This window comes from Nannospalax galili, unplaced genomic scaffold (genome assembly GCF_000622305.1).
Source record: "Nannospalax galili isolate Female #2095 unplaced genomic scaffold, S.galili_v1.0 scaffold413, whole genome shotgun sequence".
Classification (NCBI taxonomy): domain Eukaryota; kingdom Metazoa; phylum Chordata; class Mammalia; order Rodentia; family Spalacidae; genus Nannospalax; species Nannospalax galili.
In genome coordinates this window covers 2,221,383-2,245,521 of record NW_008333889.1, presented here as the reverse complement: position 1 = coordinate 2,245,521, position 24,139 = coordinate 2,221,383, and the positions used below count along the sequence as shown (strand labels likewise).

Below are 24,139 nucleotides of genomic sequence, written 5' to 3'. Positions count from 1 at the left end.
TTACACTTAAGGTCATTTGAGGATCTGTTCCTCAGGGCTCACATGGGCTTGGGAGGAGCTCCTGGCTTCTTTTACCAGTTCCATCTATGTGAAGAAAAGTCAAAGGTCCTACTCAACCATGTCTGGCTTCACTTAGAAGTATGAATGAGATGTTTCCTCTGAGCTGACCCTCCTCTTTGTAGATTGGACACTGGTTCAAGTCCATCTTGTGGGAGCTCCATGTCCTCCCTGAACAAAAGGATACGTGACTCACCACAGTTACAGGACATTTTGAGAGATGCTCCATAGTCCCCTGAAGTTATTTGACCTTGGAGGGCAAGGGGCAAAAACTGTCCTTTAAGTCCCTCAGACCACATTAGAGATGTTTCTTAGCCATCTTTATTTCTTCCTTTGAGAACTCTTTGTTTAGATCTTTAGCCCGTCTTTTCATTGGGTCATTTGCTTTCTCAATTCTTTGTTTTTTGAGTTCTTTATATATTCTGGATGTTAAACCTCTGTCAGATGTATCACTGGTGAAGATTTTTTCCCATTCTGTGGGTTTTCTATTCACTTTTTTGATTGATTCTTTTTCTGTACAGAAGCTTTTTAGTTTGATGAGGTCCCACTTGTTGATTGCTGACCTTAATTCCTGAGCAGCTTCTGTCTGATTTAGAAAATCCTTTCCTGCACCTATATCTTATAAGTTACTACCAATATTTTCTTCTAATAGTTTCAGGGTTTCCAGTTTTACTTTGAGGTCTTTGATCCAGTTGGAGTTGACTTTTGTGCAAGACAGAAGATAAGCATCTAGTTTCATTCTTCTACAGATAGAGATCCGTTTTTTGCCAGCACCACTTGTTGAAGATGCTGTCTTTACTCCATTATGTGTTCTTGGCACCTTTGTCAAATTCCAGGTCGCTGAAATTGCATGGACTTGGGTTTAGATCTTCAATGATGTTCCAGTAATCTATGTATCTATTTTTGTGCCAGTACCATGCTCTTTTTATGACTATAGCTCTGTAGTGTACTTTGAGATCTCGTATAGTAATCCTCCCAGTGTTGCTTTTTGTGCTCAGGGTTGCTTTGGTTATCTGAGGTCTTTTGTGCCTCCATATGAATTTAAGAATGATTTTTTCTAATTCTGCAAAGTATGCCATGGGGATTTTGATTGGGATTGCATTGAATCTGTATATTGCTTTTGGTAGGATGGTCATTTTTTCAATATTAATTCTTCCAATCCATGAGTATGGGAGGTCCTTCCATCTCCTGGTGTCTTCCTCAACCTCTTTCTTAATGATTTAAATTTTTCATTGTAGAGATCTTTGGTATCTATGGTCAGATTTATTCCAAGAGATTTTCTTTTTTTGCAGCAATTGTGAATTGGAGCATTTCCTGGTATTCTTTCTCCAGTTGCTTGTTATTGGTATATAGAAAGGCTACTGATTTTGTAGACTGATTTTATAACCTGTCATTATACTGAAAGTGTGATCAGTTCTAGCAGTTTTCTGGTGAAACTTTTGGGATCTCTTAGGTATAGACGTCTGCAAAAAGTGATGGCTTGACCTCTTCTTTTCCAATTACTACTTCTTTAATTTCCTTCTCCTGTTTTATTGCTCTAGCAAGAGTTTCAAGCACTATGTTGGTCAGGAGTGGAGAGAGTGGACATCCTTGTCTGGTTCCTGATTTTAATGGGAATGCTTCCAGTTTTTCTCCATTTAGTATGATGTTGGCTGTGGGTTTGTTGTATATAACTTTAATTATGTTGAGGTATGTTCCCTCCAGTCCAATTCCCTCTAGGACTTTGAATTTAAATGCATGCTGAACTTTGTCAAAAACCTTTTCTGCATCTATTGAGTGGACAATGTGATTTTTGTCTTTGAGTCCATTTATATGATTAATGACGTTTATTGACTTGCCTATATTGAACCAGCTCTGCATCTCTGGGATAAAGCCTACTTGATCATGTGAATGATCTTTTTGATATGTGTCTGTATGTGGTTTGCAAGTATTTATTTGAGATTTTTGCATCTATGTTCATTAAGGACATGGGTGTATAGTTTTCCTTTTTGGTTGTATCTTTACTGGGTTTGGGTATTAGAGTGATGCTGGCTTCATAGAAGGAATTTGGGAGTTCTCCTCTTTCTATCATTTTGAATAATTTAAGTAATATTGGTTGGAGGCTTTCTTTAAATGTCTGGTAGAATTCTGCTGTAAATACATCTGGGCCTTGTTTTTTTTGTTGTTGTTGTTTGGAGGCTTTGTGTTACTGTTTCAATTTCCTTTTATATTATGGGTCTGTTTAAACTGTTGATCTCTTCTTGGTTCAACTTTGGTGGTTCCCATGACTTTAGCTATCCATACATTTCTTTTAGATTTTCAGATTTAGTAGTGTATAGGTTTTTAAAACATTCCTTTATAATGGTCTGGATCTCTTGGATATCTGTTGTGATGTTTCCCCTTTCATCTCTGATTTTCTTGATTTGGATTTGCTCTTTCTTTTGGTTAACTGAGCTAAGGGTCTGTCTATCTTGTTTAGCTTTTCAAAGAACCAGCTGTTAGATTCATTGACTCTTTGTATTGTTTTCTTTGTTTCTATTTCATTAATTTCTGCTCTGATTTTGTTATTTCTTCTCTTCTGCTGGGGTTGGGTTTCACTTGTTCTTGCCTTTCCAGCATCTTGAGTTGCAGTGTTATGCCATTTATTTAGGCTCATTCTAATTTTTTTTAAATATAGGCACTTAGAGCTATAAACTTCCTTCTTAGGACTTCTTTTAATGTTTCCCAGAGATTGTGTTGTGTTGTATTGTCCTTTTTATTGAATTCCAGGAACTCTTTTATTTCTTTCTTAATTTCTCCTTTGATCCACTCATTGTTTAGGAGTGTGTTGTTCAATCATCACGAGGTCATGTAGTGCCTAGGGCTTTGTCCAGTTTTGATTTTGAGCTTTATTGCATTGTGGTCCAATAGAATGCATGGAATTATTTCAAATTTTTTGTATCTGTTGAGGTTTGTTTTGTGGCCCAGTATGTGGTCAATATTTGAAAAAGTCCCATGGGGTACTGAGTAGAAAATGTATTCTTTGGTGCTTGGGTGGATGTCGAAAGACATCTATTAGGTCCATTTGATGTATGGTATCATTTAATTCAGACATCTCTCTGTTTATTCTTTGTCCAGTTGACCTGTCTAATGGAGACAATAGGATATTGAAGTCCCCTACTATTACTGAGTTGGGGTTAACATGTGTCTTAAAGTCCTGTAGTGTTGTTTTTATGAATTTGGGTGTACCAGAGTTTGGTGCATATATGTTAAGGATTGTAATATCTTCTTGGTTAACTGTTCCTTTGAACAGAATGAAATGACCCTCCTTATCTCTTCTGATTAGTTTTACTTTGAAGTCTATTTTGTCAGATATTAGAATTGCAACCCCTGCTTGTTTCTTAGGGCCATTTTCTTAGAATAGTCTTTTCCATCCCTTTACCTTAAGGTAGTGCCTGTCCTTGAAGGTGGGATGGGTTTCTTATGGACAGCAAAGAGATGGATTTTGTTTTGGAATCCATTCGCTTAGCCTGTGTCTTTTGAGTGGGTAGTTCAGTCCATTGATATTTAAGGTTATTATTGAAAGATGTGTATAGGTTGTCATCATTTTGATTGTTGTTTTTGTTCTCTGTCTAATTTTGTGTTTCCTACATTATACCTTTATTTTTTTTTTCTTTTGTTACCTGTGGGGTATAGTTGTTTCTCTCTCTGCTCTCTGTATTGCTTCAAGTATTCTTTGAAGTGCTGGTTTTGTGGACTTGCATTCTTTCAGGCTATTGTGTCATGGAAGATTTTTCTTTCCCCCTTAAATATAATAGATATTTTTGCTGGGTAAAGTATTCTGGGTTGTCATCTGTTGTCATTTAGAACTGGAAATACCTGTTCCAGGCTCTTCTGGCTTTCATAGTTTGCATTGATAAGTCAGCTGTAATTCTGATGAGCTTTCCTTTGAATGTGACTTGTTTTTCTTTTGCTGCTGTCAGTATTGTCTCTTTGTTCTGTACATTTAGTGGTTTTACTATGATATGTCGTGAGGAGTGTCTTTTCTGATCTTGTGTATTGGGTGTTCTATGTGCTTCCTGTATTTGTATGGGATGTCTTTCCTTAATTTCAGGAAGTTCTCTTCTCGATCCTGTCTTAAGATCTATTCAACACCATTAACCTGAAATTATTCTCCTTCCTCTATTCCTATGATCCATAGATTTGATGTTTTCATGGTGTCCCACATCTCTTGCATATTCCATTCCTGTGTCTTTTTAAATATTCTATCATCTTTGCTTGAGTGGTCCAATTCTTCAAATTTATCCTCTGGTGTTGATATTCTATTTTCCATTTCATTCATTCTAGCAATTCGGGTTTCCCCTGTAGTTTCAAGTTGGTTTATTGAGTTTTGCGCTTCCTTCTTCATTTCTGCCTGAGTTTTCTTCAGTGTCTCTATTTCTTTTGTGAATTCATTCAGAAGTTTATCCCTGTCTTCTTTTAACTCTTTGATTTGTTTGTTCATGTACTCTTTAAATTCGTTGAATTTCTTGATCATGTTTATGATTGTTCTTTTAAATTCTGTGTCCTGGGTTATCTCTAGGGGGTTCTCCTTTGTAGAACTCTTCTACAGGACTAGTGGAGTTTGGTGGGTGCATAGTGTTTGGCTTTCCGTTTTATTATTCTTTCATTGTGATTTTGGCATGTGAATTTCTTTTGTTGTTTATAATTCTGATATGAGAAATAAGTTGAAGTATGCTTCTGTTCATATTGTCGGGGTGCCTAGATCCTTTCTTTATTGGTTATATAAAGCTGGTTGATACAGTTTTCAGGCTCTCTCAGGTTTATTTTGGAGGGAACTGATGGCTTCATATCAACTGTTCAGGAGTACCCACAGAAGCCCAATTCAGATTCCAGTCAGGTACACTCAGGCTTCCTTCATCATATGGAAGCAGGATCTGGGTGCTCTAGGCAGTCCCCTGCATTCTCAGGACCTCTGCCTGAGGGAAGCCAGAGGGACGCCAGAACTTGACACTCTCTGGCAGTCTGCTGAGATCAGAGCCTCTATGATAGAGGTCTGAACCCACCCTTTCAGGCTGTCTGCTAGGATCTCAGCCTTATCCTAGCAAAGCCAGATCTGTCCTGGGGCCTTGGGAGTGGCCTCATGAAATCCCAGGTAGGGGCATGGGTACGGAGCAATTAGGGGAAGCTCACCACCATGTTGAAGCAGTATCCATGGGCACTCAGGCAGTCCCCTGTGTTCTCAGGCCCTCTGCCTGAGGGAGGCCAAATGGAGGCCGGAACTTGGGACTCTCTGGTGGTCTGCTGAGATCAGAGCCTCTACTGCAATGGAGGTCCAAACCCACCCTCTCAGGCTGTCTGCTAGGATCTCAGCCTTCTTCTTCTTTCGTTTATTTATTTTTTTATGGGGCTTTTGGCTACTCTAACATTTCCCCCTCTGAAGAGGTAACCCTAAAATCTTCTAAGGATTAGATAAAATCTCCCAAACACTTTTGCCATTTTTGGCCTTTGGAATGGAGTATGTTGCTAAGAGGCCCAAGGACATTTTGAGTTTTAGCCAAGAAACTGGCTACTTTTCTTTGGGGTCTTTTTTCCCTAACTGCCTAGCCAATTTCTACCTCCTATCCTTATTACACCATCCTGTGAAGAGGTTACCCAGCTTTCAGATAGGGAATCAGGACAGAGACCCCTCTGGTTTCTTCCATGCTGAACAGGGATGCAGAGTGAGGCAATTGGAGTACCCCTTCAGTGGGTCTATTTAAAAGACTCCCAAATTGAATAACTCTTATCTCTAAGGGGAAAAGAATGCCCTTGACTGGTGAAGAGGAGTTGTGAAGGAAAAGTAAAGGCAATTTCGAGACAGGGAACTAGAAAAAAGTCAGAACAGGGCAATTTTCAAATGTTCCTATGAGAGTCCATTGGAATTTCTTGACAAGAGCTTCCAAAAGCATCCCTCTATTGGGTTCCTCCTCATTTTTCTTTTGTCTTCCAACAGTGGACTCTGGAGTGATGGATTCAGGATTTGCTTTCAGGTATTTTGATAGCTGTTGGAATGCTTAGAATCAGTGTCGGTTCCCTCTCAAAGCCTTCAAGATAACTGAGGGGTTGCTGAAGTGTATGTATGACATGAGGGTATGCACACTAGAATGCCTTTACCCAGCATGGGTCATGCCTTCTCTTCCTAGCCTTCCCCAGATCGTATTCTTTAGCCCTCCCCAAATCCAGGAGGCCATGTGTGATTAGGGCCAAATTACATACAGTTGGCTTGGAAGCATATTAGGTAGATTATAGTTTGGGGGGGGGGGTGGCATGGCCATAGAGAAAATACCTCATTACAGTCTCTCAAGGGTGTGTCCAATTGACACAGGAGGTAACATTAGCTTCTCCAACTATAAATTTATTCTCTATTCCTTCTTTCCACATTGAACTGAGAGATAGCAGTATACACAATTCTAATAAGAATTAAATATAAGGAGTGATGCTTTACCTCTTTGAGGCTGTAATGGCTATATGACTTACCTGGAGTTCTTTTGCTTGGAAGCATGTCCCTCTGTACCTACTTATTTACTCAGTCATTGGTTTACATCATATGAAATCATATTTTATTTTGAGTTATAATCCAGTATTATTTCGCTGGTTTTGTTGCCATAGGTTCTCGTGGCTCTTTGAGATGCCTCATCATTACTTTTTTTATTTGTTTTCTCAATTATTCTTTGCTTTTAAGTTTTTGGAAAACTTTCTAGCACTGCAGGGCCTTAGGCTCTGTTTGTATATTTCCTGCCCCAGCTCTTGAACCAGTCATTTTCCCCAAGAACTGGTTCCCTTTATTAGACAATGGTATTAGAAACCAATATCCATGCAGGATGTGTTTTAATATTTTTATCCAAATTGTTACAGTGTTCATTTCTGCTATGGTATTTTAATCTGGTGTTTTAAATGCTTAGAGATTTAGTAAAATGAAGCACAAGATTTTCTTCCAGACAGAACATTATCTCAAATGCAACATAAGTTTACAAGCCACCAATTTTTACCTGAAAAAGAAGAGGAAATAAATGGTATAAGAACATTTTTAAAATCACTAAAAAGATATGGAGGGAGCTAATAAAAGCCTTGTGAAACAAGCATCTCCTAAGGATTTTATTTCTTAAGAGTGAGCTCATCAACTACCCATATTCTTAATGGCAAATTTCTACATAGTAGAATCTTTTATTTTGAGAAATACAGACATAATGGTGCTTTTCTGAGCTTATGGATAGATTAGAGAAATTTCAGGAGGTCAGAACTTCTCAGAAATAGTCTCCATGATCTTCATAGCCTCTCACAGGGCAGATGTCAGGAAAGGAGACCATCCAGTGATGTAGTTTATAGCATCAGAGAAGGAATACTTTGGAATTTCTCTGTTGCGAAACAGAATTTTCATCTTCAGCTCTGAAAGGATATGGAGCCAGAGCAAACATCCCTAGCCACACAGCTGGGGCAAGAACCAGATATAATTAGATTTTGTGGTCTTTTCTAATTCATTGAGAATACAAGCTCCTGATCAAATGCCTCGTGTTGTGGTTTGAATGAAAATGTCCCCCATAGGCTCCAAGTATTTGGACATTTTGTCCCCAGTTGGTGGCACTGTTTTGGGAGGTCTTAGCAGGTATGGCTATCCTGGAGGAAAAATGTCACTTGGGGCAGGCTTAGAGAGTTCTTAAGCCTTGCCAGATCTGGAGTTGCTCTCTTGTTTCCTGTGCCTGCAGAAAGATGTAGAGCCTAGCTTCCGCTTCTCCTCCAGCCACCTCTGCTGTCATGCCTTCCCGCCAAGGAGACTGTAATTCCCCTGGAACTATAAGTTCAAATAAACTCTTCCTTTTATAAGTTACTTTGGGTCAGTGTTTCTATCACAGCAACAGAAAAGTAACTAATACACCTCCCTTAAAGTTAATTCTTAAAATTGAAATCATGAACCCAAAAACATCTACCAGAGCCCCCAAATTGTAGTCCAATACTCAGAAAAACAACAAATTCCATTGAAGCGACCACAAAGTAACTAACACAGTCTCAAAACAATCTCAGAAAGACTGAAAAATAAAAAAGAACAAAGTTAATTATGGGTGCTATGTTAGTGATCTGTGGAACAGTCACATTAAGTAAACAGAGAACTGGTTCATGCATTTTGAGAGATTTAAGGGAAGATATAAGTATTTGCAATACAAATCCAAGCAATATTGAGATGGAAGAAAGAATAAATTGTAGATTATTACAAAAAAAAAAAGTGCTCCTCAGTGCAATGAATGGATAACAGAAGGTAAGACTTTGTTATTTAGCAAGAATTTTATAATTTAGTTGTGAAATAAGGGCAATACAGATAGAAGAGTTAAGTATCCTTATCTATTATGAGCTAATTTTGTTATTATTTAAAATTTACCAATCTTGGGCTGGGGTGTAATACAGTGGCAGACGCTTCCCTAGCACACACAGTAAACCAAGTTTGAACTCTAGTACAGAGAAAAGCTAAAAAGAAAATCCCAAACTAAAGACCTAAAAGAAAGCAAAAAGCCAAAACAAGCATCTTTAGTTCTCTACACTAAAGGAAAACAAAGCTAATCAAATATCCTAGTTGTTTCCTTATTGTGAGTAAGTAAATAGGGTTTGGCTTTGGTAGCCTTGTTTCCTAGAAACTCGGGAATGTTTGTTTTCTAAACCATACATTTTAGGTCTGTTTTCATAAATGTTCATAGAAGAGTTTCCTATATTTAAGGCATTTGGAAGTTGGCTAACTTTGTTTTTCCTTTGTTAACTTTTCCTTTATCTGTAATGACTAAGAACAAAAATATATATAAATGTCTTTTTCTTTTACGACTAGAGTTTTTCTCAGAATTTTTTACTTGTTTTCAGTATTATTGTTGTTGCTTTTGAGACAGTGTCTCTCTTTAGCCCGGCTGACCTGGAACTCTATGTAGAACAGGCTGGCCTTGATCTCATAGAGATCCACCTGCCTCTGTACCTGAGTGCTGTGATTAAAGTCATGTGCCACCATGCCTGACCCTCTGCCTTTTTTTTTGACATAGGGTCTTTCATTTAATCTGGAATTCACCAATTTGGTTAGGCTGGCTGGCTGGCGAGCTCCACGGATCTACCTGTCTTGGCCACCTCAACCCTGGGAGTATGTGCACTGCTGGCTTGCCTTGTTTTTATGCGTTTTGGGGATTCAAACTCAGGACTTAACACTTGCATAGCAAGGACTTTACTTACCTATTGTGCTATCTCTCCAGGCCTCTTTTCATTTTTCTTTTTCTTTTGTTGTTGTTGTTGTTTGTTTGTTTTTGCCATATGTGAGATGGAACCCAGGGAGTAGACTGGTTTTTGATTATATTCTAATTGTTTGTCTGCTGCTCACATTCAGTAATTTGCTCATGTATGCACGTGACAAAGACATAGCATATGCTTGTGATATTCCAGCCACTGTGATAGGCACTGAGATCTCCTGAGCTCATACTCAAATCAGAGGAAAAAATAAATGGGCAATATGATGCATACCTGAAATCCCAGCATGTAGGAGACTGAGACTGGACTAGAGAATGAGACCCTTTCTCAAAATAACCAAACTAAGAAACCCATAAATAAAAGAAATGGGGGATGAAAGAGAATAAACCTAGAATAAGGCAGGTCATAGAAGAGCTATGGAGAAAGGCAGAGGAGGAAAAGCTATAATATTCTTAGGTCTTTTTACAATGTGTGAAGTTCTTCCTTGAAAACAAACAGCCTTTCTGTGAAGGAAGCTAATAGGAACGCCACTATCTCACAGTGCTCTATGTCTGGATTGAGTTACTGCACTTTATCAATGAGGGAAGTTATTTGTGAACCAGGAAACAATTGTTTGCTTTTCATGGCAGCCTGCCTGTGGGGGACGGAAATGTGCTAAAGACAGCCTCACTTCTTAGGGCAGACGACAAAGTTTAAAAAAAAAAAAACCCAAAAACCCCCACAAAAAACCAAAAACCCTAAACAAGTCCTGCAATGTCAAGTGCTTTCTGAAAATGATGAGAGAAGTGTGTGAACTCCACTCAGCACGATTTTATACACTAATTAACAAATATGGACTTCACACCTCCCTCTCAACTGGTGAATGACATCTTCATCTTCCAGAGCAAAACCTGTGGAGACCTGGCAGTTATTTGTGCTGTCAGCAGTGATGGAGTTGGGGGGAGGTGCCTGTAAATGCTTATGTTTTTGCAATTTTGAGCTGGAGAATGGAACATGCACATCCTGTTTTCTTTAGAGCTTTACCCTGTGACCTCTCTATTTAAGACCTTGGCTAGTCTAATCACGGAGCTCCGGTTTCATTGTGACAAGGGAAGAAATAATATGAGCCACCTAAAAAAATAGTCAAAGGAACTTTTAAAGATTTATTTTTGAGATGAGGTGGAAGCTAAGTTAATATCTATAATTTCTGAGTACACACATAATTGAGTACTGATTCCTTTCCTATATGAAGATTTAACAGATTTCAGTTACCAGCAGCATTGCTGATAACATAATAGAGTGTTTTTACTTTGTGAGGATTTAGGAATGCCCAAGCTATACCTGCTACAGTGATTCTGTCTTCAAGTTCCCAGAGGAAAATAGATGTACTAGGTGGTGACCAAAAAGGACCAAAGGTAGATAAGTCTTGTGTGTGTCAGTGTCTTTATTTTTTTTTTAATATTTTATTTATTATTTTTATTTTATGTGTATGAATGTATTACTTGCATGTATGTAAGTGCACCTGTGTTGTGCAAAGACTGGAGAGGCCAGAAGAGAGCGTGGGATTCCCCTGGAACTGGAGTTATAGACAGTTGTTAGCTGCCATGTGGGTGCTGGAAATCGAACCAAGGTCTTCTGGAAGAATAGCAACTGGTCTTAACTGCTGAGCCATCTCTCCAGTCCCAGTTTCTTGTAAAGTATGCACAATCACTATTTCTATCCAACACACCTGCTAACAGTACTACATAAATGAATATGTGTAAGACATACAAAGCTGCATTTTTATGTTGCCTCCCTATGTTTTCACAGAATAATAATGTCAAAAACCCGGACTTTAGATCTAGACTTCCATTACTGTAGTCCATTTGACAAATGGATGACCTTGAGCAGATCACTTAATCACTGTGCTCCTCTCAGAATATATATAACAATTAAGAAGAGGTCATGAAAATGAGAGGAAGTGGAGCAATGTTCAAGGAGGTAGATGGGGAGATGGAGAGGTAGAAATGAAGTACAGTACTCATGTATGAAATTCAAAAAAAAAAATTCAAAAATTAAAAGTTATGTATTGGTTTGGGAATTTTACTAAGGTGTAAGTTTGTATTTGAAAAATAGTATCAGAATGTGACTGATAGTGAATATGCTTTGTTCTGTTTTTCTTTGTACTCAGTTTCTACATCTCAACACAGCTCTTAGGCTTCTTCTTTTTAAAATAATAGGTTTACTTAGTCTTTGAAAATTTAGTACATATATATCATCTACCATTACCTCCTTCTACCTCTCCTTAAGTGCCCTTCATCCTGTCTCCCATCCAACTTCATGGCCTCCTTTAAGTTGTTATTTATAGTTCTCTGAGTCTAGTTAGTGCTCCATATGTACATGGGATAGGACTCTCCTGAGGTGGGGGAAGCCTGCCGGAGGCTACACCCCCAAAGGAGAGTAACTCTCCCTCCCTCAGTAGCCATCACCTACCATTAGCTCCTCAGCCAAGGGTGGGGTCTTGAGGCCCTTCCCCCATCTACTCTGGAATTTTGTCTGGCTTTCTCTTGTTTAGGTCTTGTGCAAATAACCGCAGCTGGTATGTGTTGATGTGTGCAGCAGCCATGCCAATGTACAGAAGTCAGCATGTCATAACCCTCCTCTCCCTCTGCCAGCACTTTCCATTTCCTCCTTCTCAATGTTAGATGGGGCAGAATTTGATAAAGATGACTCATCCACAGCTGAGCACTCACAGTTACTTACACTCAACACTGATTAGTTTTGAGTGTCTGCTTTAACCATCACTGACGTGCAAAAAGCTTTTCTGACCAAAGCTGAGAGCAACAGAAATCTATGGGTATATTTAGAAGGCAGTTTGACAGCATGACCTTTTGGAAAAACACCAATAGGTTCCCCTACTAGGGCCTATGTTCACCCCAGGCATGGGCTTCTGACCAGATTTACAAGTACCAGGCATGAAATTCTTCCTGTGGATCAGGCTTCATATTCACTCAGAAAGAAGCTGGTTATCCTCATAACCATCATGCCATGGTTGTGCCATACAGCACATCTCTCCAGGCAGGTTGGTATTATAACATGCAGGGTGCCATGCTGGGTGAAATAAACAAAACTGTGCCTTTAAAAGTGGGGGAGGGGAGCAAGAGGTGAGGGAGAGAGTTGACTTCTAATGCCAGAGACAGAAATGTAGAGAAAGTGAAAAAATTTACTAAATATTTAACCTGTAGAGACTTGGGAGGTTGACATAGAATTCAGTGAGGGGAACAGGAGTTTTAAATGGAAAATATCAGCACTCTGTGGACCATAGCAGCAAAATTTAGGGAAAAAGTATATGAAGACCCCTCTTGAAGTTTCTGTTATACTTTACTTCATTTTAAGAGAATATTTAAGAGCTATGGGGTATTTTTGAATTATTAATTTTTAGCTTCAAATATTAATTGAATATTTTTGAGGGATGTGGGGTCACCTTATGAATGTCAAGAAGCTGTGTGATATTTTGTAGGTTATCCTAATTCTTTTTGATGTTTCAGACATTTCAAATAGATTGCTGAAAGCACTTACTGCCTGTTCATTTTTCTTTGTATTTTCTGTCATATTTCTGGAACAATGTTCTGCTCATTGAAGGTTCCTAATAAACTGAATGCTTTGAATTATTTAAATGTGTCTTCCAATTTTAAACATTTATGACTGAAATATATATATTTCTTTTTACAAATTCTAGAAATTAAGTATGTGAATTCCAAAGTGAGGGAAGACATATCTCAGAGGGATGCAAAATGCATTGGTTTTAAGAGCTAAACAGCTCAGTCCTTAGCTGGAAATTACTCTCTCTGCATATTCTTATCTTGTTAAAATATTTAGTCAGGAATCTTATGACAGGAGGTTTTTCCTAGGGTTTCAGTATTTCCTGAACTAGGAATGATATGGAATAAAAACATTTATTGTACTTCTTTTTGAATTCAAATCAAAAGATTTTGGCTGACAAAGCCAGCGGCTTGTTTAAAATAGAAGATTGGAATCACGTAGCATTTGGTTTTAACTATAAGAACAGGCTGAAGTTGTCTTCAAAGGGAGGGTGTATAAAGCAGTCCACATCTGCCAAGCCCGAGGCCTGATTGCTTTACACGGATGAGCTTCCCTGTCCCCAGCTCATCTGTTGTATTCCCCTGCTCCTTTGAACTGCTGTGCTGTCTTTTAGCATCTTCAAGTACAACAAGCGAACAGCAGTGGGATGAGAGTTTGAGTTCAGTTCTTTAGACCGCTTAGCTAGCCAAGAAGTTTGCCCTCTAGCAACAGGACAGCTGAAAACATAAAACAGCCCAAACTGTACTTTGGGAACTTGTGGAATAAAAAAGTTCTTGATGATGAAGAGTGAAATTTCACTGTTAATTATAGATTCCTCTCCCTTTTTAGTTCATTCAACCTTCCTTTGGAAGCTCTATGCCTCTACATGAGAAATTCTTTTTGAAAAAAAAAGAGAGGGCTTTGGAGAAGTTGAGTTCTTCCTGAGTTTTCATAAGCCACTGTGGGTAATGCAGAAGACAAATTGTGGCGTCAGGGGTAAAGAGTTACTGAAAGGAATGTTTATCTCAGGGCTGATAATAGAAGAAGGTGCACGGAAAACAACTTTTAAGTTAAATTTAAGTACAAAACTTGAGACCATTACTCCAGATATGCTAATTGTTTCATTGCACTGTCCGTCGTCCTTATTCTTGATGTAGTTAATACCTGTAACATTAACAATTGAAATGTATTTATTTCTTACGGTTTTAATTTCTCCATGAGGTAATACAATTTCTATCCTATCAGGCATTATCTATTCAGTAACTACTTTTATGTACTAATTACATGTGTGGCGTATTGGTAAATAAATAGATAAGGAGGATGGAGAAATGGCTGTCCACCTCTCCAGGTTCAGTAAGAGACCCTGTCTCCAAGGATTAAGTTGGAGTGTGCTGGAGCAAGACACCTCCACACACACATACCCACGCACATACACAGTGCACACATATACCTCTCTCTCTCCCTCACACACATTCATACACACACACACATACCATACACCACACACACACACACACACACACACATATATATATATATCACGTTGCATCAGGAGAGAGAGAGAGAGAGAGAGAGAGGGAGGGAGGGAGAGGGAGAGGGAGAGAGAGAAGCATTAATGAAAGTAAACCTACATATGTCCATAAATGTTAGCCTATGTGCAACAGCACACCCTTTTAAACTGACAAGTTATTGTAGCAGGTTACTGTGACATATTGGCAAAGGATTTTTTCCTTAGGTTAAAGCCAAAATAGTAGTTGCTTTAGTTCATGTTCTGCTCTGTATTTTTAAAACTTTTTATTTATTATTTACTTGTGTATTTTTTATGTATATGAGTATTTTGTCTGCATGTATGTAAGTGCACCCATGTTGTGCAATGCCCAAGGACCAGAAGAGGGTGTTGGATCCCCTGGAACTGGAGTTAGGGAAAGTTGTTAGCTGCTGTGTGGGTGCAGGAAACCAAACCCCGGGTCATCTGCAAGAGAATCCAATGCGCTTAACTGCTCTCTATTCTGTATTTTGAACTCAACTGATAACTAGACCACAGATTCATTTTTCATAAAAATTTTCAAATTTTACTTTCTGCTCAGCATTACTCCTTTTTTTGTAAGAAGTCTTCTAAAATATCTTTGAAAAACTAAATTTAGAATTATTTATGGATATTCTAATTTTAGTTTTTGAAAGAATTTTATAGTTTTTAAAATTTTTCCCACAATACAATGCTAAATATAACATGTTAAGCTTGTGAATTAGAAAAAGTTGAATTTTAGTTATTCTGAGTATTAGTATTGTGCAATAAGCTTGTTACTTGTGTTTCAGGGTTTAAGTAATTGCATTCTTTCATATAAGGAGCTGAATACTGTTCAATGCTCTTTAGGTAGTTTGGACTCCTGGGATCTGCTCATTTGCCTGCCTTCTAAGAGAGCTGCTGGAAAGCCCTGCATACCTAGGGAGCACATGTGCCGGTTAGGGTTGCATCAAAAGGTGAGTACTCCCAAAGTGTACATACATTTTTATCAACTGTGGATATTATTAAAAGTGGAAGTTCCTGATCCATACATTTTTATTAAAGCCTTGAAAAATTGGAACTACTGTATCTTTGGAGAAAAGTTCTAAAAAGAGTTGGTTAGCTTTCTATTACTGTAACAGAAGACCTGGGACAATCCATTCTATAAAGAGGAAACATTTGTTTTTGACTCACAGTCTCAGAGTTTAAGGCCGTGGTCACTTGGCCTTGTTGCATTTGTGCCTGTGGTAAGGCACAAGGCCTGTGGTAAGGTATTAGGACGAGGAATGTGTGGTAAAGGAAATTGCTTATCTCATGGTGTCCAGGAAACAGAGATGAGAGACAGGAAATGGCCAAGGTCCCAATAACCCCTTGACAGTTCATTCGCAGTGCCTTAACTTCTTCCAACTAGGCCACACTTCTCAAAGATTTTGCCAGTCCCTAGTGATATGACAGGCCAGTGACCAACCCTTAGCCTGTGAGCCTTTAGGGCTTATTTAAGAAGCAAAGTGACACTGTGCCTTACACTAAGATAAGAAGGGCCAGGTTTTGTTTGATTATATTCTATAGCTTGATCTGCTGTAAATACTGTTTTTTTTTTTTTATTTTTTAGTCAGTAAGACACAAACTTTACCTAGAATTATATAACTTATGGAATACTACTTGACCTCTACTCATTGAGAAGTCTTGATTTTCTACATATATCATTGTTCTGACCTTTAAAAACTTATCTTAGTATGTGTTTCAGTTAGTTTAATTGTCAACTTGACCAAGCCTAGAGTCATCTGAGAGGAAATTGACTAGATCAGATTGTCTGTGGTGGAAGGTCTTGATTACTCATTGGTGTAGGAGGGCCTTGCCCTCTGTGGGCTGTCCCTAGACAGGTGATCCTGGGTTGTCTGAGAAAGTCAGCTAAGCAGGAGCCTGTGAGGCAGCGCTCCCCCATGGTTTCTGGTTCATATCCTGCTCTGCTTGAGTGAGTGCCTTCCCTGATTTCCTTCAGTGAGGGGCTGTGATCTGGAAGAGTAAGCTGGAATAAACCCTTCCGCAAGTCGCTTCTAGCAAGCGAGTTTTATTGCAGCTACAGAAAGAAAACTATAACAGCATATTAGACAACACAATTTAATGTAGTTTCTTATTAACCTGTAATTGAAATTCAGTCTTACTGTCTATATTGTATGAACTTTTATAAATGGAAAGCCAACTAAAACTTGTCCAGTGTCTGCAGTGTGATGGGGTGTCTGCAGTGTGATGGTCGTTACACTTAAACAAGTTATATATTGTTGATACTTATAACAAATCTATGAAGAAAGTGCCAAAAATCAAGTTATTTTTCCAGCTCCTAATTGGAGCTGTAGTAGCCTATCCTGGTGACCTGACATTTCTACAATGACAGTCTACAGTTTAAACACAGTTTATCATAATTTTTTCTTATAACTTTTTTTTCCTTAGACTTTGGGTTGAGTATATACTTTGGGTCACTGATTTTTTATTTGGATTTTATTTTTTGAGACAGTGTCAACACATGGCTTTGAACTCACCACATAGCCCAGGTTGGCCTTGAACTTGTGGCAGCCTTCCTGTCTCAACCTCCAAGTGTTGGGACCTATGTACATTGGTAGGCATTCCATTTTTTTCTTTTTCTCCTCTCTCCCTCTTGCTCTCACTCTCACTCTTGCTCACACTCTCTCTTGCTCTTTCTGTCTTACCCTCACTCTCTTTCCTTCCCTCCAATTCCCAGGGTCTCACACACATTAGGAAATTGTTCTATCACTGACCTATAACCATAGCCCTTCCTGTCTAATTTTCCCTAACCATGTTTTCTCTGCTTCTGCTTTAGAACGCCACTCCCCAAATTTCAATTACCACCTGTAGCTGATGATTCTCAAACCCACATCTAATCTTCAGAACACTTCCCCAGGCTTCAGGCTTTCACATGCCCATGCACGTGTCTTGGATGGCCCACAGATACTTAAACTTGGCCAGCTCACTGTTGGGTTATTGCTTTCCTCAGCAACCTTGCTCCTGCTCTTGCAGTCGAAGCTCCACAGACATCTACCATGTTACTCGTAAGTGTGATCAACCAGCCAGCCTCTCCTAATCATTGTCTGGTGTTCACCCTTGAGACATTCCTCTTTTGTTATTCACATTGCATTAGGCAGTACCAAGGCATCTGACCTCTAAATATTCTTCAACTCTGTTAGCTGTACCATGTACTGACAACGCTTATTTTGGTCACATAATCATCACATTTGCCTAGATTTGCTAAATCTCCTCACATGTTTTCTGAAGCAAATATCTGACCTCTGAAATTCACCATGCTCTGTTCTCCTGTTATCAGAAGGAAGCTATAGAATGGTGAGCTGACCTTCTTATTCCTGTGCATAGAGTCTCCAGTGCCTTCTCATCAGCTGGGATCAAGTCTGCAGTATGTGCTGTGTCTTAGCCTTTTACCATACTCAGAAAAGTATATTGCAGGGAAACTAATAAAAGAAACATACAGATGTTTGGACAGGGTAAAGAAACTGTAACAATGAAAAGGTAGCAAGGCACCCAAGGACCAGCACCATCCCAAGATATTCACCACCTCTGATCATAGGAAAGGCATGCGGAAGGAATGAAGCAGCCCTGGACTAGTGAGAACCAGAGCCCAGAAATAGGCTTCGCTGGAGAGAGTTTGGAAATTTGGTGGAATGGAGCTTTTGCCAACCACAGGCCTTCATAGAAGCCTGAGAGATAAGTACCCAAACTTGCCCTCCTCCTGCCCTCCAGTCTCTCTCCAGTTGCTCCCACTGGCCCAAGACAGCGGCTAGACAAGAGGCAAGATCCTCTATGATGTCACCTGTAAAGATCAGCCTGTTGAGAACAGGAGATGGGAGAGCTGAAGGGGACAATGGTATTTAGCAGTTAGCTATGAAGGGTTCTCTGCTCATGTATCCTGCCCAATAGTGTTCTTCTCTTAACCTCTGCCTACCTTGGGTATAATATGAAGTGATTATAACCCAATCATCATTCCCTAAATACCTATGATGGTTTCTGTCACATACCTTCCTTCCCTCCCTCTTTTCCTCCCTCTTTCCCTCCCTTTTTCTTTCTGCTTAGAATGCTCTTCCTCAACCCCCTCTAAAGGAGGGCCTTTGTCTCTCCTGGTAACAGAACAATAGAGACACTTTAGGTTTGTCACAAACAGAAGTGAGGGGTGGGGGGCGGTGCTACCGGCACCTACAGGTCAAAGCAGAGGATGCTACTAAATACTGTATAATGTTAGAAATCAAGAGCAATGAAGCCCACTAAAGCAGCTCTTAAAATTTATTATTTTAAAAAATATTTTATTTATGGGGGCTGGAGAGATGGCTCAGAGGTGATTGCTGCTAGATGAGGAACAGCTGACCTTCCTAAAACAAAGACCTCTAGATAGGCTGACTAGATTCATCAGATGGACAAGTAGTGGGGAATGGCTGGGGGTGCTGACAACAACACAGCAGACAGTAGTAGAGATATCAGAGTATAAGGTCTCAAGCGGGGGCAGGGAGGCTATGGAAGGGTGCCATCTGGGAAGTGGGTGTAACAAAAATATTTTATTTATTTTATGTGTATGAATGTATTGCCTGCATGTATGTAAGTGCACCGGAGTCGTGCAATGCTGTGGAGGTCAGAAGAGGGCTTTGGGTTCCCCTGGAACTGCAGTTAAGGATGGTTCGTAGCCACCATGTGGGTGCTGGGAATCAAACCTGAGTCCTCTGCAAGAGCAGCCAGTGCTCTTAACTGCTAAGCCATCTCTCCAGTAACCCCCACCCAAATTTTTATTGTTATTTATTTTATGTGTACAAGTGTGTTGCCTGAATGTATGTAAGTGCACCCGTGTTGTTCAATGCCTTCAGAGGTCAGAAGAGGGCATCGAATTCCCTGGAACTGGAATTATGAATGGTTGTTAGCTGCCATGTGGGTGTTGGGAACCAAACCCAGGTCCTCTGCAAGAAGCTCTTGACTAAAATCTTTAATGATGAAGTCCTGTACCATCACCTATACCCTGAAGGATTTAGTTACACTTAATCTCTGTAGCCTTTAATTTCTTTTCCTGAATATGAAGGCATTAGACATTAGCTTTTACTTTTTATGAAGGTCACAGGAGACCAATGGACTTTGTATTGAGGCCAGAACCAAGTGGAACAGCAGTGAAACAGTGAAGGGTGTGAGCTAAAAAAGTAAATAGAAATGAAAATAAATGAAATGATAAAATACAGTGTCTAGCATGCTGAGATTCCCTTTTCATGTTTTTAAATTTTGAAATAGTTTAGACTTGTAGAAAAATTGCGAAAATGGTAATAAATTTTCCCATATACTCTTATCTTGCTCTAAGCTTATCAATACCCACACACAGTTTTACAGGCTTGCTGTGGCAGCTGTGTTGAAGTGAGTTCTTCAGGAGCAAGGACCAAAGCAAGGAGGACAGTTATTGCAATGACGTGGGCCCCAGATGAGGGTAAACTGGACTAGTGGAGTGGCAGTGGGGACAGTGAGATGTTGGCAGAAGACAGGGTACAGATGGAAATGCTAATAGCTAACACTTGTATACTTGTGCTATACAATCAGCATTCTGGGTATCTCCATATTTGTTGATGTATTTCCTCTACAGTGGACAGGACAGCAGCACTATGGGGCTAAGAACATTGTCTAAGGCCCATTAGCTAATTATTAAAGAAATAAAGATTCACACTCAGGAAGTCTGACTTTAAATACCCTTTTTCTCAACCATAGAAACTTTCAAAATAAGTATTCAGGCACTGTCCTGACAGCTTAGTCCAATGAGTATTCTTAAGAATACATCAATTCTTGTGATACATGGAGATCATTTCACTTTGTAAGAGTGAATAATTTGAAGCCTTATGAGCCATGACTTATTTACATATACAACATATTCAAAGCAGAATCTGCTTCATGGTTGTTGGGGATGTTATATAACTGTCAATGACTTTGGGGTGAAGAAAGGACTCAGAATTAAGATTATTAATTGGTCTAGATCTTTGCAATTTCTTTTTATTTTATTGAAAATGATCAAAAGATCTGTAATGGAAAATGAATGGCCCAGGGGATAGAAACGTGGATTTGAAACTGCAGTAGCCCATGAGAATCTATGAAGTAAGACCCACTGTGTGGAATGACACAGTCTACTAACCGGGGCTCAATCTCATTTCAAGCAGAGGCAGACAGGTGCTAATGTTTCAAAATCAAAGGGATTCATTTCTAGCCTTAAATGTTTGTAGGATTAAGTCACTAAACCCAGGATGCTGTTTTCAGTATCTGGAACACTGAAAACTGACATGGCTCTTACCATAGAGCACGCAGGCTATTCTCCAGTGTCCTGGCTTGCTTCTGTATTAATGTGATAAACACCATGACCAAAAGCAAGTTGAGGAGGAACAGGTTTATTTCCTCTTACAGCTTACAGACCATCATCAAGAGAAGCCAAGACAGGGTCCGGTAAGCACGAACTGAAGCACAGGCCTCTCACAGAGGACTCCTGCTTACTGGCTTGTCTCTCCTGCTCTGCTTTCTCATATAGTCCAGGGCCACGTGTGTAGGGATGCTACCATTCACAGTGGGCCAGCTACTGCTCACAGTGGGCCAGGCCCTCCTCCACCATTTAGAAATCAAGAAATTTCACCACAGACATGCCCACAGGCCAGTCTGATGAAAAAAATTCCTCAACTGAGATTTGCTCTTCCCAGGTGTGTCTAGGTTTGCGTTATGTTGACAAAAACTAACTATGGAAGTGAATTGAATGGAATGATGATTGTGTTTGGAGAACAACTTTTCTTTCTTTGATTAGCTGGTTCTCCTAATTTCCTGTTGTTAATTATTTTCCTTGTTGATGACCATAAACAGCTTTAGGAGAAAGTCTAAGAAAAAGACATGATCACCTCTACAAATAAAATAGAGGAAAGAACATTTTGTAAGCTACAGTGTGGTGTCCATGTTATTCTATATGTTGGAGTGCCACAAAAAAATTCCCTCCATGTACCTTCTTATTCTTTATATCAATTTAGATGTCCACTGTCTTTACTGAGTTAATGATATTCCCAAAATTTCATTTTTTCAATTTGTAAACACTTTCCAAATACTTATCATTCGTATGGTTTTACATTTTTGAATGAAAAATACCTCAAAAGAAGAATGACTTTTACTCTTTTGTGATTGTGAATGTGTATGTTCCTGTGTGTGGGTGCACACATGTGGTACCAGTGTGTGTGCTCACCTGTGCACATGCCTGTGGAGGCCTGTAGTTCACATTGGGAGTCTTCCTCAACTGCTCTCCATTTTATTTACTGTGGCTGGATCTCTTGCTGAATTCACCATTCACCAGTTCTGGCTCATCTAGTTAACCAGCTTGCCCCAGATCCCTGACTCTGCCACCCTAGCACTGGGATTGCAGGCTGGCTGCCGCACCTGCTTGCTTTCTTATATGGATGTTGGGATCTGAACTCTGGTCTTCAGGCTTGCATGGCAAGTGCTTTATCCTTTGAGCCATATCCCCAGCCCTGACTTTTGCTTTTGCTTCTGAGTGTTTGTAATAAAAAGAATTTACATAGACATATCACAGATCAACCTTATAAAGAGTATGTGGGGATTGAAATCTTTTTTTTTAATGCACATTTCTTTTAAAAATATTTATTATTTTTACTTAATGTGTATGAGTGTATTACTTGCCTATAGGTAGGTGCACCTATGTCATGCAATGCCCACAGAGACCAGAAGAGGGTGTCAGATCCCCTGTAACTGGATTTACAGATGGTTGTTAGCCACCATGTGGGTACTGGGAATAGAATCCAGGCTCTCTGCAAGAGCAGTCAATGTTCTTAACCTCTGAGCCATCTCTCCAGCCCCTAAATGCATATTTCTATTTTCCCAATTTGATCTCTTAGAAATATCCCAGAATGAATTTTATTACCATTTTCTACATGCTTTCTAATCCTTTGAAAAGGGTTTCATACCAAGTAAAGAAAAATGGCAGTCTCTCTCTCTCTCTCTCTCTCTCTCTCTCTCTCTCTCCCCCCCCCCCTCTTGCTCTCTACCTCTATGTAGATTCATCGATTGTAGCGAATATAATATTCCACCAAGTAATGTTGGTATTGGTGGAGGTTATGTATGTTTTGGATCATTTAAGTACATGAGAAATCTGTAATCTTTGGCTCAATTTTGCTGTGAACCCAAAACTGCTCTAAAAAAAAAAATAAAGATTATTAAAATGTTGGGGATAACTCAATCAGTAAAGGACTTGGCTTGCAAAGAGAAGAACCCAAATTTGCCCCCCCCAGAGCCCACATACAAATGCCAAGCACAGTGGCATGCCCTTGTAATTCCATCCCTGGGGAGGTAGAGATAGGAGGGTCCCTGGAGCTCACTGACCAGCAGTTTAGCCTGATTGGGGAGCTTCAGGCCAATTAGAGACTTTGTATCAAAGGAAGATAATGGTATCCCTCAAGATGACACTCAGAGTAGTGCTTCTACCCCACCCCACACATATGTGCCCCCTTGTGCATGTGCATACCCTCCCACATGCTTGCACATGTGCATACCTACACACATGTGCACCTGCACACATGTGAACATACACACACATAAAAATAAAATGAAAAGTAAATCTTATTAAAAATAATTATTGTACAGTTAAACTGGAAAACTCATCACACAAAATCAGCTATTTCAGATAAATGATAATTACACAAGTCATACATATTTGCAATATATATTCAAATGACATTTTGTAGAAAGTAAGAGAGTGTTATTAGCTTTACCAGTCAAATATATAACATAAATTGCAACACCTGTATGAGGCATGATACTTAAATCTTTCACCTCTTTGTGCTGAGTTGGCTGGTTTAACTTCTCAGTGTGGTGCTCAATTCCCAGAGCTGAATGGAGATAACATTTCTCATGTCACAGGTAACTACAATTACGTCATCTGCAACCATGAATTCTGAAGTCACACCTTGGAAGAAAGAGCATAGAAGTCACTAGGCCGGGGACAGGAAAATAGAGGCCGTAAGAGTAAACAGTTGCTTTCCTTGGCTTGGTTTTGCTTTTTGAGGCATCATCTTTGTTAATCCCAGTCATTTCATCTTTTTGATCCAATACCTCCTGGGAAAGTCACCTCTCTGAGATGACCCAGAACTCTACCACCCTGCCTAAAATCTGTGCTAGCTCTACTCTGCCTTTACAATAGTTACATCAATTCTTGCGGCCCATTTGTTCAGTTCTAGGTACGTTTTGTACCAGGAGTCTTCTGTTGCCTTTCCATTGTGCAGGAGGGGATGGTAGAGACTCAGATCACTGAGCATCCACAACAGCAGCGTGTGTGCTCTGACCCCTTTGTGAGAAGGTTAGCAATGGACCTGAGCTAGTCCAGGGACTTTAAAGCCGCTTACCTAATGCTCTCTCAGTTTCTGGATGCTTCTCTAAGTAAAAATTCTACTATCATTAGCAACTGAGTGACATTGCCTTATGTAAGAGGAAATGGCTCTATGATATTGCCTTCTGAAACTTTGCACTATCTTAGAAATATACTTTGTGTAATAACTTAAAACAAAGTCAGTCCTATTAGAGCTTCTCCATGCTTTTGCAGGCTCTGTCTGTCCCTCCAGCCTGTCTTAAAAATTCTGAAGTGGTGAGTCAGGGCTTTAGGAAAGTCCTTCTGTTCTCACATTTAGTCCCTGAACTACTCATTTTTTTTAACTTAAAAAAAATTATTGAGAATTTTATACATGTATATAAGGTGTTTTGATCAAATCCACATCTACACCCTCCCCTCCAACTCCTCCCATATCTCCC

The 24,139-nt window shown here is 39.4% G+C and overlaps 1 protein-coding gene across 3 annotated transcripts in view; it reads left to right on the top strand.

Annotated features, from left to right (window-relative positions):
• Positions 1–24,139, top strand: part of Cped1 (cadherin like and PC-esterase domain containing 1) — a 344,939-nt gene that overhangs the window by 54,780 nt on the left and 266,020 nt on the right. For all 3 annotated transcript variants that reach the window (XM_017797109.2, XM_017797108.2, XM_029561504.1), the window contains exon 3: positions 15,182–15,288. In XM_017797109.2, coding sequence (XP_017652598.1) covers positions 15,182–15,288 — 107 coding nt within the window. The remainder of the gene's footprint in view (positions 1–15,181; positions 15,289–24,139) is intronic.